The 14,867-nt window shown below is 40.2% G+C and overlaps 1 protein-coding gene across 2 annotated transcripts in view; it reads left to right on the top strand.

Moving 5' to 3' along the window:
• The window catches only part of dpp10 (dipeptidyl-peptidase 10 (non-functional)), a 114,207-nt gene that overhangs the window by 35,556 nt on the left and 63,784 nt on the right, over positions 1–14,867 (top strand). The window contains exon 1 of one of the 2 annotated variants that reach the window (XM_086051469.1): positions 11,270–11,567. The exons of the other annotated variant lie outside the window; for it this stretch is intronic. Within the exon in view, the coding sequence (XP_085907595.1) occupies positions 11,511–11,567 (57 nt within the window). The 5' untranslated portion in view covers positions 11,270–11,510. Of the gene's footprint in view, positions 1–11,269; positions 11,568–14,867 lie in introns of those variants that run through there. 2 annotated transcript variants of the gene reach the window in all.

Genomic DNA, 14,867 nt, shown 5'->3' with positions numbered 1-14,867 from the left:
TCCCAACGTGTACCAGAAAAAAACACAAAACACAAAAACTCAACAAAGCACCTGTGCACACAAGTGTTGTCAGTTGTGTCACCTGAGATCACTTGAAGATCAAAACAATAGTTAAGAACAACACGAGAATACAGATTTTGGCACATTTTTGAGGGCACGTTATCCTTTGCTCATTCCCATTTAATGCATGATCCTCACAATTCGTACCTCGCTGAAGAGCAATTGTGACTAATCCGTACGTGTGAGATGTGTGTGTGTGTGTGTTTAGGTGTGTGTGCATGTCTGCATGTAAAGTACAAATGCTGGACAATTAGCAAATAATACAATGATCAGCGTTGTAGAAATGTGACTAGGCCTAGTTAAAAATACAAAATTCAGCTGTCTGTAAAGGTAAGCATTTGATTCAGCTGTCTGCAAAGGTAAACATTTGAAGAAAATTTGAGGTTTGTTGTTACGTTTGCTTGACACAATGGAGAAAGTTTTAAGACAAATAATTCAATTCAAGCTTGCTAAGTTTTATGCAGCCTATAGTTGTTTTTTTTGTCTGCGGTTGTTCTACTGCTCCTAGTCAGAAGTTGCTGTTTTAATGTGATGTGAGTGTGGTGCCAGCCCAGTGTTAGACACTGCGGAGGTTGGTCATGAAACTTTCATCAGCTGCCCAGTGGCATGGACTTGCAGAATGTCTGCACTAAATTGCCCCAGGGTCATAAATACTTCATCAACAGAAGACACCTCAGCAAAACTACTCCCTGGGGCTCTCTTTCCTTTACATTCTGCCCCTTTCTCTCCAGCACATCACTGCCTCTCTCTATCTCTATCTCTCTCTCTCATTCTCTCTCTCTCTACTCTCGTATACACTGTGTGACTGGCCCTCAACAACTGTACTTGGTTGCTAGCAGTATTTTTCTCACATACGCATTCCCTCTCAACTTTATAATGCTATTCACCCATACTTTTTCTATACTGCTTAGGTAGGGCATCAACTATTCACAGAACTACAATGGGACTCGTTCACTAATAACTGTGTACAAATGTTCTATCTTGCACAAGTTGAGCATCAGAGGTGGGCATTCCGTCAAATTGATGGACCAGTCCGTCAATGACGGACGCCGGTTTTGCTGACGATTGATGAATGACGGGACATCTTTTAAAATAGACGGACTGACGAATGACTGAAGTGGGTTTCCATCCATCAGTGTAATCGTCACTAACAGCGTCCGTCAGTGACGGTCCGTCAGTCCGTTGCTCATAGACGCCCGTTTTTCTGACTTTTTCTGGGGGAGCGACTGATGGACCAATGGACTTCTGACGAACTTAACTGAGGGACTGACAACTACATTTCAGTTCGTCACGAATAATGACAGACTGACGAATGACGGCAAACTTAAGCAAAATGCTTATATGCTCTTTTGAGCATATACACAAAATCACCATCGGATTCATGACACGTGTGCACCAGACAATTTTGTAGTTGTATGCAGTATGTAGTTGTGTATGTAGATGTATGTTTGAGGGTTTTTTTTTTCCCGAAGGCTGACCCTTAATTGTACATACACATGGTCTGAGGTTCTACGTTTATTTACAGAGTTGCACAAATTCAAGTACAAACATAATGAGGAGTCACATATCTGTGTCTCAAACGTGCATATTGTCGCTGTCCTGTGAAAAAAACTTATGGCCATAAAAAAAAAAGCTTATTTTCACGTGGATGGTCTTTTCCATTAATGTGAAAATAAAAAAATAAAAAAATCCAAAATTGGACATACGTATTTTTCACATGACAGAGACAATTTGCACCATATAAGTACACGTTTATGCATACGCACTGTTACTGAATCAGGCACAATCTCACTGAGAGGGAAGTGAACCCTACCGCCTTCAGTGTTAAAAATTGCGATTTGGGGAGTCGCTGATGTTTACAGTGGTTGGGCCGCAGGGTTTTCTCACTCAATTGTAAGTGTGAATGGTTGTTTCTCTCTGTATGTGTCCTGTGACTGACTCCAAGTTTGCTGTACAGTGTATGAATGCCTCCTTCATATGCTTTGACCGACCCACTTTAAACACAAATGAAGTCCCCCCATTTCACAATTTCGATCCATCCATCCATTGTCTATACCGCTTATCCTCACAAGGGTCGCGGGGCGTGCTGGAGCCTATCCCATCTGTCTTCGGGCAGTAGGCGGGGGACACTCTGAATTGGCTGCCAGCCAATCGCAGGGCACACAGAGACAAACATCCGCACTCACAATCACACCTAGGGGCAATTTAGACAGTCCATTCAACTTACCATGCATGTTTTTGGAATGTGGGAGGAAACCGGAGTACCCGGAGAAAACCCACGCAGGCACGGGGAGAACATGCAAACTCCACACAGGGAGGCCGGGGCCGGGATCGAACCCACGACATCTGAACTGTGAGGCGGACGTGCTAACCAGTCGACCACTGTGCCGCCGCTCACAATTTCTAGAAAAATAAAATAAAATACATTCTTGGACCCCAAATTTGTTACATTTTCTAGAAAAATCTAATAAAATACATTCTTGGACACAAAATATGTTACATTAAGAGCTGTGTTGATAATTCCTCCTCAAGATAAAACTCAGGTTTGATCGACACTGTGAGAGAGTCAAACCTAGACATTGATATTTTTGTTAAAACAGACTTAGCTCTTGTAGAGGCTAAATTGTGCAGGTGGAGTGAAGGAAGTGTGGTTACGTGATTTTATTATATTATCTTATTCCATCTCTTTTTGTCTTCTATAGCCTTGTCTTTGAATTTGTGCCAAGAATTTTGCTGTATCTTTTCATGAAGCCGCTCACCAAAAGAATGTTTGCTCAGGAAGCCCTCAACAGATTTGATAAGAGTGACTGCATTTGTGAGTGTGAGCTCTTGATGTGATGAGCATAGAAATAACAGTCGGCTCCTGTACCATGCAGCAATCACTGAAGGAGGGCATGAACCCAAGAAAGTTTTCATTTCTTTATATATGAAGAAAGCCGAGGGGAAGTAAAAATAAACAACTGAGATATCTGTGTTCAGAAATAAGCAGTTACATTCGAACTCGTGTTAAATGGAGATCAGTGCACAACTGTCACCACTTAGTGCCTCTGATTAACCCCAATTCAACTTCAGATGTTTTAGTCGGCTTTTACTGTCCTTCCATTTTTTTGTTTGTAGTAAAAATCTTGAGGGTTTTATGCTAAAACTGACTGCTTTTTGGAATTATCCATAATTCCCTCGACCTTGACCTAGTACCCAATTCTAGATGAAGAAATCGTCCCTAAGCATAAAGCTACCACCACAATGATTCACTGTAGGAGGTCTTGCATAATTTGTCTGAAAACGAAACTTGAGTATAGATATCTTATAAAAAAACAACTTTGTTAGAAATCCAAGTCACTTTGTAAAATATACGGGAAAGTCTAAGGTTCCTGACGTTAAATAGGTGCAGTATGTACGCCAATGAATGGCTGAAAAAAATGTCAATCAACAAGCCAAACTCTTGATCATGCAATTCGATTTTGGATGGAACCGCTGTTTTCCGTGTTTGACTACCACTAAACCACTAATGATGTCAGAGAACAGACGTCCTAGTTTTAATCACAATTTCCTGAAATTGAATTGACAAACCCCTTCAAGAACTTTTAGGTGAGTAAGGCCATTCGTCACTGGAAAGTGGGCACTTGGAGACCTTGGCGCCCTCAGCGCCGATAGTTCGTGTCCACGTGTGATAACATCCCTCCCACCCCCACGCATAGCTGTGCTGCAGCCCAGGGTCCATGTTTTAATAAATATAACAAAGATGATAATGATCATTGAATTTATTTCTATGATGATTCAGGGAGGTTGATGCACGTTGTTGTCGTGTTTAGGAATGAAATACGATGACATCCACCACACGTGCCAGGAGTCAGAGTCTGCTTGCGCCTCGATCAAAATCACAGCTCAGCTTGCAAACGTCACATGACCAAACACAGAAAACAGGTGAAGTGTGATTCGTCGTTACCTGAGCCCCGAGCAACTGGGATGTGATTTGTAGCCGACAGCAAGTGGAAAAATGGCTGGCCCATGAGATGGATTTGCCGCTTAAAGAGCAAGTCAACCCAAACAATGTTTTCCCAGAATATGTTCTATGCAGGCCCACTAGTTGAAACAAGGTATTCTGATTAACATTGCGTGTGTGGAATGGAATAGGAGTTAAGCAGCAAAATACACCCATTTTTAGCCATTTCAGGGGGCGGCCATTTTGTCACTTCCCTCGACCTGAGCAACGTTGATGTCATCTTCAGTCGACAGAAGTGACAAAATGGCCGCCCACTGAGATAGCTAAAAACGGGTGGATTTCTCATATTCCACAGACACAAAATTAATCAGAATGCCTTGTTTGATCTAATGGGCCTGCATAGAACATATTCTGGAAAAAAATATGTTTGGGTTGAATTCCCCTTAATTCATATTCCTCAAACGTAACATACTGTAAACCAGAATGCCGTACAATGATGGCAAATAGAAAATATTATTGTAAAAACATGCATCTGTGTTTCACCGCTGTCGGTCACTGGACCAACAAGTGTGTTACATTTACCAATTGAACAAGCCAAATACAACTGACTGACTACAGTTCGGAGTTGAGGACAGTGACGACACACAAACCAGGTAACACGTACACGTACATGTCTCAATGTCTAGTAAAGGCACTGGTCAGGGATCTCAAAGCTTATATGTGGACACATAAAAACACAAAAAATCTGTTTGGGGAGAGACTTCATGTGCAAAGTTGACCGAGTTCCTCAGTTGTCAGAGGATGAAAGAACACAGGATGGAGAAAAAACAATAATGAGGAAGAAAACGAAAGACTGAAGTCACTTTTTTTTTCCTTTGAATAAATGTCCTTGTGAGATTCCTGTTTTATTATTTACACTGAAAAGATAGTCAGAAATATTTTGTTAAAGCTGGATTTTCTCCAGAATAGGTATTATTTAGAACATTGAAGACTTCAAAAGAGAGCTTCTATAAAAAAAAAATGTTTTATTTTCCACCCATACAGAGGAGACATAATTTAAATTAGGACTGCACAAAAAATTGAAAAAATATTGTCATTGTGATTCTGGAGAAGAATGCAAAAGACGTGCAATAAATTAATATGGAATTGTATGCTAAAATCTAATTTTGACCATACAGATGCAACCTTAAATGCGCATCGCCATCCAATAGGAGAACAGTATCTAAGGGCATTACTAACACTAAATAACTTTATTAGATACGAATACATTTATATTTTTCCGCATGAAAAAACAATTCTTTCATCAGATAATAAAGGTCATTTCTTTAGGTACATGTTAAATATTGCAATAATATTGATATTGCAATAATCAACACCCATATCGCATATTGCATGTTTTTCCAATATCGTGCAGTTCTACTTCAAAATGATTACAGTTATAATGTATGGCATCTTTGAGTACCACTTCTGTTTCTCGAGGTCGGACCGACCGTCCTATTTTTTGGAAATCAAAATATTAACTTGAGGCAAGATGCATTTTATAGCATAGCTTCCTAGCGAACTGCATGCCTTAGTGGTAGAAATGGGCCAAGTTATTGTTACTAAGTAACTTGCATTTGTGGCGGATAGCCACTGATCAAATGACGACGCTTGGTACTACTAGGGCAGCGCCAACCAATGCCAATGACTTATGTGCATTCCTGGGCCCCATTTTAGCCACGCGCAAAAAAGCTGGCGAGGGGAGAAGAGAAGATGAAAAAGAGTAGAAATCTATTTCTCAACATTTCAATACTACAGTAAATTGCTCTCAGTCTTTGCACACGTTTTCAGCACTAATGATTAGAAACAAATGAACAAAATTATTTGACAGTCTAACTCGTTTTGTAAATGAGAATGTGTAAGAATCAAATTAAGATTTTATTCTCTGTAAAAGGTTGGTTATGTTTGAATGCAGCATTTTCCAGTATTCATGAAACATATTTAACTACATTTGCCAACTGCTCAAAGTGCAAGGTACCATTTGCTTAACATTCAGAATGGGATCTGAAAACACCAACCCCCCCCCAGAGACTCACATGATCTCGTGCTTAATAATTGAAACGTCAGATGGCAGGAGTTCAGTTTGCGTTCAGATGCATTATATTATTTATTCTGTAACCTTCAATATTTGTTACATATCAAACCAATTTGCATTTGTTTTATTTTCAGAGGTTCTACCCTCCAGTAAAGGCAGTGTAGTTGTTCTCTAATGTGCATATTCAAGCAATTCAGAGTGTAATGTTTAAAAAAATAAAAATTAAAAGAACCTTGGTAAATAGGCTATCATTTGTATAGCACTTTTCCACCTTCGGTACTCAAAGCGCTTCACACAGTACCTCATTCACATACTGATGATGCAACATCAGGAACAACTGGGGGGGTTCAGTATCATTCTCAAGGACACTTCAACATGGACACAATGGCCGGTGATTGAACTCACAACTTTTGGGTTGAGGGACGACCGCTCTGCCACTGAGCCATGCCGCCCCCAACCTTCAATGTCTTCGCCCATGAAACTGAGCCCCGATGACAGAAAGCATTCGTTTTCCAAATGCCCACGCTGGGTTTGATACAGTGTCGAGATGAAAGATGAATATTAACTGGTAAGCACTGCTGCAATTGCATCCCGGGCCTATTTAACACCCCACAGCCAGGCATGGAGAGAGCTGAATGTGTACTTATTGATCCATTTATCTCCTTGCTTAAGGTCAAGCAAGTCTGTGACAAAACACCATAATCAAATAGTACACAGGTTTTAGAATACAGCTAGTGCCCTAGGATACTGCATGAATGTTAATACTAAGTGGAAAGGATTTTTACCAAAAAAAAAAGATAATAATAAAGCTGCAATATGTCGATAATAATTAACACAGCTTTATTATTATTATTATTTTTTTTATCTTTACCAAAGAGTGTGTTTTCATTGCCAAACATACCCATGATGGTTCACATTATATTAGCTCAATGATGGCAAGTGTAAAAATCTGTAAGCTTTTGCATTAATTGTCTTGCAGGCACAACCAAGGTTTCCTTGGCAACAGGCTTTTTGATTCATGTTAGTATGCTAACTTGTGTAAATTCTCAAGATTACTTGATGTTTGTATACCTACAGTATGATAGTTCAATCCATTACACAACGTTTTTGTACGTGTGACCCAGGGAGTGCCATCTTTCTAATTTGGGCCTTGGTTGAAAAAGGTGGGGACCCCTTCTCAAAAGTATATGATGCCGATCCAGTTGGATTTTATATAATGTCTTGTAGGTGTAGATATGTTATCAATACATGACAAATGATGAAAACTGAAAAATAGCACACTGAGAATGTCACAATCCCTTTGAATATCTAAAATGAAGATCAATTTTCTTTCCTTTTATTTTTATTTTATTTCTGCTGCAGACACCAGACACCACGCATCTCACTATTGGCGTTGTGAGCATGCGTGCGCAAGCACATTAAGCATTGGTAGGACGTGTCGACGGGTAGGAAGGAGGACACCGGAGCCCACCAGGGCACATCCATCCATCCATTATCGATACCGCTTATCCTCACAAGGGTCGCAGGGCATGCTGGAGCCTATCCCAGCTGTCTAAGGGTAGTGGGCGGGGGACACCCTGAATAGGTTGCCAGCCAATCGCAGTGCACACAGAGACAAACATTCGCACTCACAATCACACCTAGGGGCAATTTAGAGAGTCCAATCAACTTACCATGCATGTTTTTGGAATGTGGGAGGGAACCGGAGTACCCGGAGAAAACCTACGCAGGCACGGGGAGAACATGCAAACTCCACACAGGGAGGCCAGAGCTGGGATCGAACCCACGACCTCTGAACTATGAGGCGGACGTGCTAACCAGTCGATCACCGTGCCGCCCCCCCAGGGCACATCACAAGAATATTTAAGATTGCTTTAAAACGCAATACAATTGCATTTTATTGCTAAACTTTTGCGTTACAATGCAATAAGTGTTCAAGATTGCATTGCTTTATTTTGCAATTAAATACTTATTGCAAAACAACGCAAGGATATTTTAGGAGGAAACGAAAGACTTCCATTTCCGGGTCGTTTAAGTGTACGTAGGCGCTTGCAGAGATTTTTACGCTCTTAAGATGTCCCACACAAGAACATACTTCGCATGAAACAGGAAAAGGTATGTCCTAAATGTTAACAGTTAACAAAACAACATTTTTCCTATGCTCAATATATGACTTCTCCTCAGTCAGTTAAATGGGGTTCTGTAGCTTAATCCACGGTATTACATGTGTTGAGCCACTAAAGGGCAGACTATGCCTGTGCAATGTTACTGCAGGGAAAGCACATGAAAAGTGTCGTGCAGGCAATTGATTAAGGTGGCTCTGTGGTATTGCAGAAGAGAACAGTGGACTTCCTTTTGAAAAGAACCCAATGCAACATGTAAGTAAGTACTTGAACCGGTTGGGGACAAGTATAGGGACGGACGAAAACCCACTTCCGTCCTTGCTTACTCTGTTCTTCTCATCTTCCATCCATCCATCCATCCACAAAATGGGTGTCCATCTGGGATCCATCTGGGACGGACGGATGGACCGTTCCGTCCCTGGGACTGAATGCCCATCTCTGTATATATATATATATATATATATATATATATATTAGTGCTGTCAAGCGATTACAATTTTTAATCGTAGTTAAACGCATTTTTTCATAGCTAACTCGTATTTTATTTATTGTAAAAAAATCCCTTGATTTTTCTGTCCCATTATTTTCTTGAATTTTAATACCCGTAACATGAATAAGAGGATTGATTTTCTTATGCAAATACTTTATTCAAGCGAAGTCAACCCAAACATATTATTTTTTAAGAATACGCTCCATGCAAGCCCACTAGTTGAAACAAGTCTTTCTGATAAATATTGAGTTTGTGGAATAAGAGTTAATCCACCTGTTTTTAGTCATCACCGGGGGCGGCCATATTGTCACATCTTTCAACTGAAAATTATATCACAGATGCTCAGGGCTCACGTAATGACCAATCACAGCTCACCTGTTTTCTGAAACTAAGCCATGATTGGTCGTTATTTGAGACCTCAGCGCATCTGTGAGGTCATTTTCAGTCAAGAGAAGTAATAAAATGGCCGACCCATGAGATGGTAAAAAATTGATGGATTTTACAACTTATATAACTCATATTCCACAAACACAATATTAATCAGAATGCCTTGTTTGAACTAGGGGGCCTGCATAGAACATATTCTTGAAAAAAAAAAAAAAGGTTTGGGTTGACTTTCCCTTCAATTGAAATAACAAGCATTGGATTCAACTCACGCGAACAGCCCCTCAGCCCTTTCCAAACACACACACACACACATACACTCTCAGCTGTTACTGAAAGCATGCTACTGAACACCAATTGATTGGCTAATCTTGTCTTGCTTTGGAGAGAAAATATATATGACAAACACAACGCTGCATTTTAAGGGCAAGCAAGGAAACTCTATCTAATCTAAGCAGTCTATGTAACCATAGGATGTATCTGTATGTACAGTATTTATGTATATGCTGCAGCTACGTATGATCTAAGCTAAATATTAGCTGGATATGTGCATTTGTGTGTTGAACTTGTTGGTTCAATTTTGCAATTAGACGTATTTAGCCGATTCTGACTTTGGGTCATGAGCCGCATCGCGTCATTCTACGGCTACGCGTTGGCTGAATGAGCCGGCCGGGCCAGCCCGGGCAGGATGACCGACCCCGCAGCTGTGCATGTGTCTGCCGAGCAATTCATCCGCATCGTCAATATTTTGAAGCAGATGTAACGCCTCCTCTACTCTAAAGCTTTTTTTTTCAAGATACATGCATAGATCATGGTGACCAGCAGCCTTTATCAATGCAGCCGCTGGTTGCTATAGAAACCTTAATCACGCGATCAAAAAAATTGACGGCGTCAAAAGGGAGTTGGATTAACTTCAAAAATAATGCGCTAAATTGACAGCCCTAATATAATATATATATATATATATATATGTATATATATATATATATATATATATATATATATATATATATATATATATATATATATATATATATATATATGTATATATATATATATATATATATATATATATATATATATACATATATACACATATATATATATATATATATATATATATATATATATACTTACAGTCATCAGTATTAAAGAATTAATACTTACAGTCATCAGTATTAAAGAATTAAACTTTTTTTTGTCATTGTGCTTTTTTAGATTATTTGAATGAATGAGCCATTTATCGCAGTATGCAAAATGACATCGTGACAATGGATCACTCTGAGTGGCTGTTAGCTTGCGAATCAACGCATGAGATAGAAGTACACTAAGTGATGGTACACAAAAGCAGAGCAACGGCAAAGAAAATGGCACTATCTAGTAAATTAAGCTCAGCAATACTTTGCTTTGAGACTTGTTCCTGCTTGATTATGTGTGTGATGGGCATTGTTTAGAATATGTGTGAATTGTATTTCACCCTGACTGTGGATGGTGTGATAAAGAATGACGCACACACTCATGCACGGCCACCCCTCACTGAGATATTGTGTCACTGAAAAAATTCTGGAAAGGATTTCAGTTGTGTTTATGACCAAAATTCAGTTATGTATATGAGTTAAACAAATGAATACAAACAACCGCTCATGCTCACATTTACCACTGAACAATTTAGAGCCTTCAATTAACCACGTGGAATGTTGAAGGAAGCTGGAGTAAATGTAGAAAACATCCACAAGCACAAGGAGAACATACAAATTCACATAGGTAGGCCTCAGCTGAGATCCGAACCCAAAACCTTTCAACTGTGAGGCAGACGTGAGATGAAATTCATGTCACTGCACTGTTATGTTCAACAAATTGAAAGCCATTCCATAAATGTAATATCACATTTCTGAACTTGAATTAGAAAGCTATTTGCCAACATTATTTAGTATGTTCAAACAATTGTGCTTGTGCGTGCGTTTCACACCCTATTTTGTTTTCGTCAAAGGAAACAATTAATTGGTTTAATCAACGGTTCAACTGACAATTCTAATATTCCACTCTACAACATCTAATGGCCAATGTTCCTTTTGCTCTTATATACCTTCTCCAGGATGCAGACACACCCCTGAGTAAACTCCCGAACGCCCCAAAAGGCAGCGAGGTGTTTTTCCACGTCGGCTTTTTCGATTCGGTTATGAGCTTGTCCGAAACTCTCCTCCCTTTAAGACGAGGCTGCTGAGAGGAGAGCGTGCGGGCGGCGTAGGCTTCTCGACAGATGCTCTCTCCGGCGCCTCGCACAATTCGCTGGTGACGAAATCACCCTCGGCATTCGCACTCCTAAACCATCCAGTTGATGAGCAGGAGGCGAGCCCATTCCTCTTTTGCTCGGAATCCAAGGACCCTGCCGTTTGCCTGCAACGATAAATCGAGAGTTATCCCGAGGAGTTTACCATGACAGCTACCAAGGAGCAGCCGAATCCGAGACAGAATCAACCGCAGCAGGATGAGGTGGGCAAGTGGAATTTATTTGGAGCGCATCTCTCTGATTTGAGCACTTTAACCACCCGACCTCGCATCATACAGCTTTACTCCGTCGTGTTACACGGACGCTGCAGGCTGCACGGAAACACCATTTTTGCCTTTTCACATGCAACCTCTCCATCCAACATCAACATCTTTAAGCACAGGTCAGGCTCATTTAATGAGGATCACGCATCTCAGCATTTGAAACGCGTCGCCAACTGCGTATGGAGCTCGCTGTAAAACTGTAGCAAGTGGGGAACATGAATGATAAAAGCAAAGGGGTCCGTGCACTGTGCTGATCGACTGAGGGGGACTGGGGGAGACTGCGCAGGACGCATTGTAATTCAGCCGTTGCCTCCTGTCAGCTGCCCCCCGACACCTTGGGAGGGAACATTCGAGGAAAATCACTTTGGATCGGGCTCGGGCATATGCAACCAACACCGCTTCCAAATGTACGTTGTGCTCGGCAGTCACCAATTCAAAAAGCACTGAATGGACTCTCATTAGAAGGTTAAACTGTTATGTTTAAGATACCTCTACTCAGGTGGAATCCTCCACTGTTTTTTTCTTATTGTATTAGAATGAAATCAGCTTTGTCTTCAGGGCGCGAGAGTGCAATTAGATAATTATACACTTGTTTCCCCCCCACCACCAAATTCCTATACTTGTGTCACTATTAATTTTTGGTTTCCTTTCTCTTAACGTTGTCAATGTCCCTTAAGGCATTCATAACCTGGGTCAATGTGCCATTCCCCAATTTAATAAATGATTCTGCACTCATCTCTTTCACAGTAGTAATTCCTCTGAGAGGTAGACAAGTATGTCCTGGTTTCTCTGAATTTAATTGAGCTTTTTGAGCCTTTTTCAAAGAAATCCAAAGCTCTTCCTTGTGAAGTATCTTTGCCTGAATGAGATGAAATTCTATTTTTTTTCAGTACTATATTTAATCCTCAGTGAACACAACATAGTGGCCATTTCAGAAGATTGCGTGCGATATTACACGGTAGCAGTGTTAACTTGCTCAGTGATACAGCTTATGATCACCATTACAGTGGAGCCTTTAATGGGTGCTTATTGATGTAGAAAATATTTTACTCTGTGGATTTGAGATGTCTGTTGCACCTTTCATCTAACAGGCACACCAAATCAACTCCAAATTATTGATGATGTATCAAAAACACGTTGGTGCAAAGGCAATTTCTTTTTTTCGCTCCAAGTCATCTGGGGTAGGCTCCAGCACCCAGCGGCACTGAAGAAACCAGGTACAAGTACAATACCTCGAGTTGTGTTTGTAGTAGAATAAAATAATAAGAATAATAGGGTCACTGATGGTGTAGTGCTACACACGCCTGAGTTGTGTGCGGGCAGCGTGGGATCGGTTCCCGCTCAGTGACGGTGTCTGTGTGCGTGACCTGCGACTGGCTGGCGACCAGTTCGGGGTGTAGTCTGCCTTTCGCCCATAGTCAGCTGGCATAGGCTCCAGCACCTCCCCGCGACCCTGTACAGGGTAAGCGGTTTGGAAGATGACATGATAAAAATAATAATAATAATAGTAATAATAATAATAATTGAAAGCTTAACTAAACTTTGGTCAGCATATTAATAATTTGGGGCTCAACACTAATGTCAGACAGTGATGGATTTGAGCTACCCTAATACTGTTTTTAAACTTCAAAATTGTTTTGCTTTTAAGAAAAGTTAAAGAAAAAAAGAACAAAACAAACAAACCAAAATATACCCATCACAAAATGGTTTGAAATTTGAAGGCATCAGTTGCACCAATGTTCCATGTTGCACCAATCTGCCCTTTAAATGACAGTAATAGTGTGCATTTCAAATTGCTTGGCCTTGGCCAAAAAAATGATTTCCGTGGAATCAGAGTTTCTACAACTTTGCATGGAAATGTGTTGTTTTCTGGTTAGTCTCTTATCACTTTTATAATTTTTGAACACACATATACAAGTCCAAAAACAACCTTGATGATACATCGGTAATATTGACTAACTATTTTTGCAAGACGCTTGCATCATGTTTGTGTTAGTGGCTGATCTGAGCCAAAGCTATTTCTATCCCTGCCTCTGTCAACCCACAGTCTGTGTACATAACTTGATGACAGACTCTTAACAGGGCTACACTTCATCAAAGTTGCATGGCCATGCTGAGGGAATAACAAAAAGGAAACTCGTTGAAGGGTCTCTAAATAATATGTGAAGAGCAGTATTTCAGGGTTACGTCTTTTAGCATCAGCTAACTAAAGACTCAATAATACCTCAGCTAAGGGTAATGTTTCCAAGGTTACGTCGAGGGCGACAGCAGATTCTCATGTCATCATCGTCAAATTGGCTCATGTTTCACCAACAAATCTAGAATGCTTCAGGTTTCAAATGTTTCAATTGCTGTGGTTGCAGTTGAGACTTGCACCTTGATCATCTCTCTTTACCAATGTCAGTTTTGCATGATCAGTACTAATTCTATAGTGGCTATATGCTTCAGCAAAGATGTTCCTGTTGAAGGACAATGTAAAATGCAAAGAATTTGTCAGAATACATTGTTCAATTCCTCCAACCATAGCAAATTTTTAATAAGCAAACTTGACACCCCGTAATGATCAAAGCGGTTTCTTAGCCAGTGGCTGTTTGTTTGCTGTATTAAATTTGTATTCCAATTCATTTTATATGTATACATGGTGTTTATGTAATGGCAAGTATGGATGGCCAAAAGAAATTAGTCAATGATTAATTGAGTGGTGAAAACTGAGATTGTGTGGAATCGATTGCTCATCAATTGCAACTTGAAGCAACTGAGACAAAATATGAGTACTGTGCTGGCTGGAGGTGGCAATTTATAGCTGCGTCAGTAAAATCCTGTCTTAACAGAATGGTGAACTTTGGCTCGAACGTTGTCAACATAGCATGAAAAGCAAACTTCAAAGTCATGTCACAGTTTTTAATAGGGCCAGAGCTAAGGTAGGGAGGAGTCTTGGTTTAGTATTTGTTTCATTAGCTGGTCCCCATTTTATGCACTTTGAGAAAATGATACAACATAATTTATTGCAAATGATTTGACCGAACCCCAAGCTACAGTTCATCCCTGGACGCCACTTTGAGAAACCCTCTTCTATAGGCTTCATTTACTCTGCTGAGCCATCTATTAGACAAAATGTCTAAATTGATTACAATGGTATTATGAGTTAGGTAAATTGACTTGAATAATTCACACACATACAGTAGTGCAGTAGTGTAATCATGTGCCTTTAAGGGGGGTGAGGCCAAGTGAGTGATGTCA

This window comes from Filicampus tigris, chromosome 14 (genome assembly GCF_054856515.1).
Source record: "Filicampus tigris isolate MCC_2025a chromosome 14, RoL_Ftig_1.0, whole genome shotgun sequence".
In the NCBI taxonomy this organism is placed as follows: domain Eukaryota; kingdom Metazoa; phylum Chordata; class Actinopteri; order Syngnathiformes; family Syngnathidae; genus Filicampus; species Filicampus tigris.
This window is presented reverse-complemented; position numbering and strand designations above follow the sequence as displayed.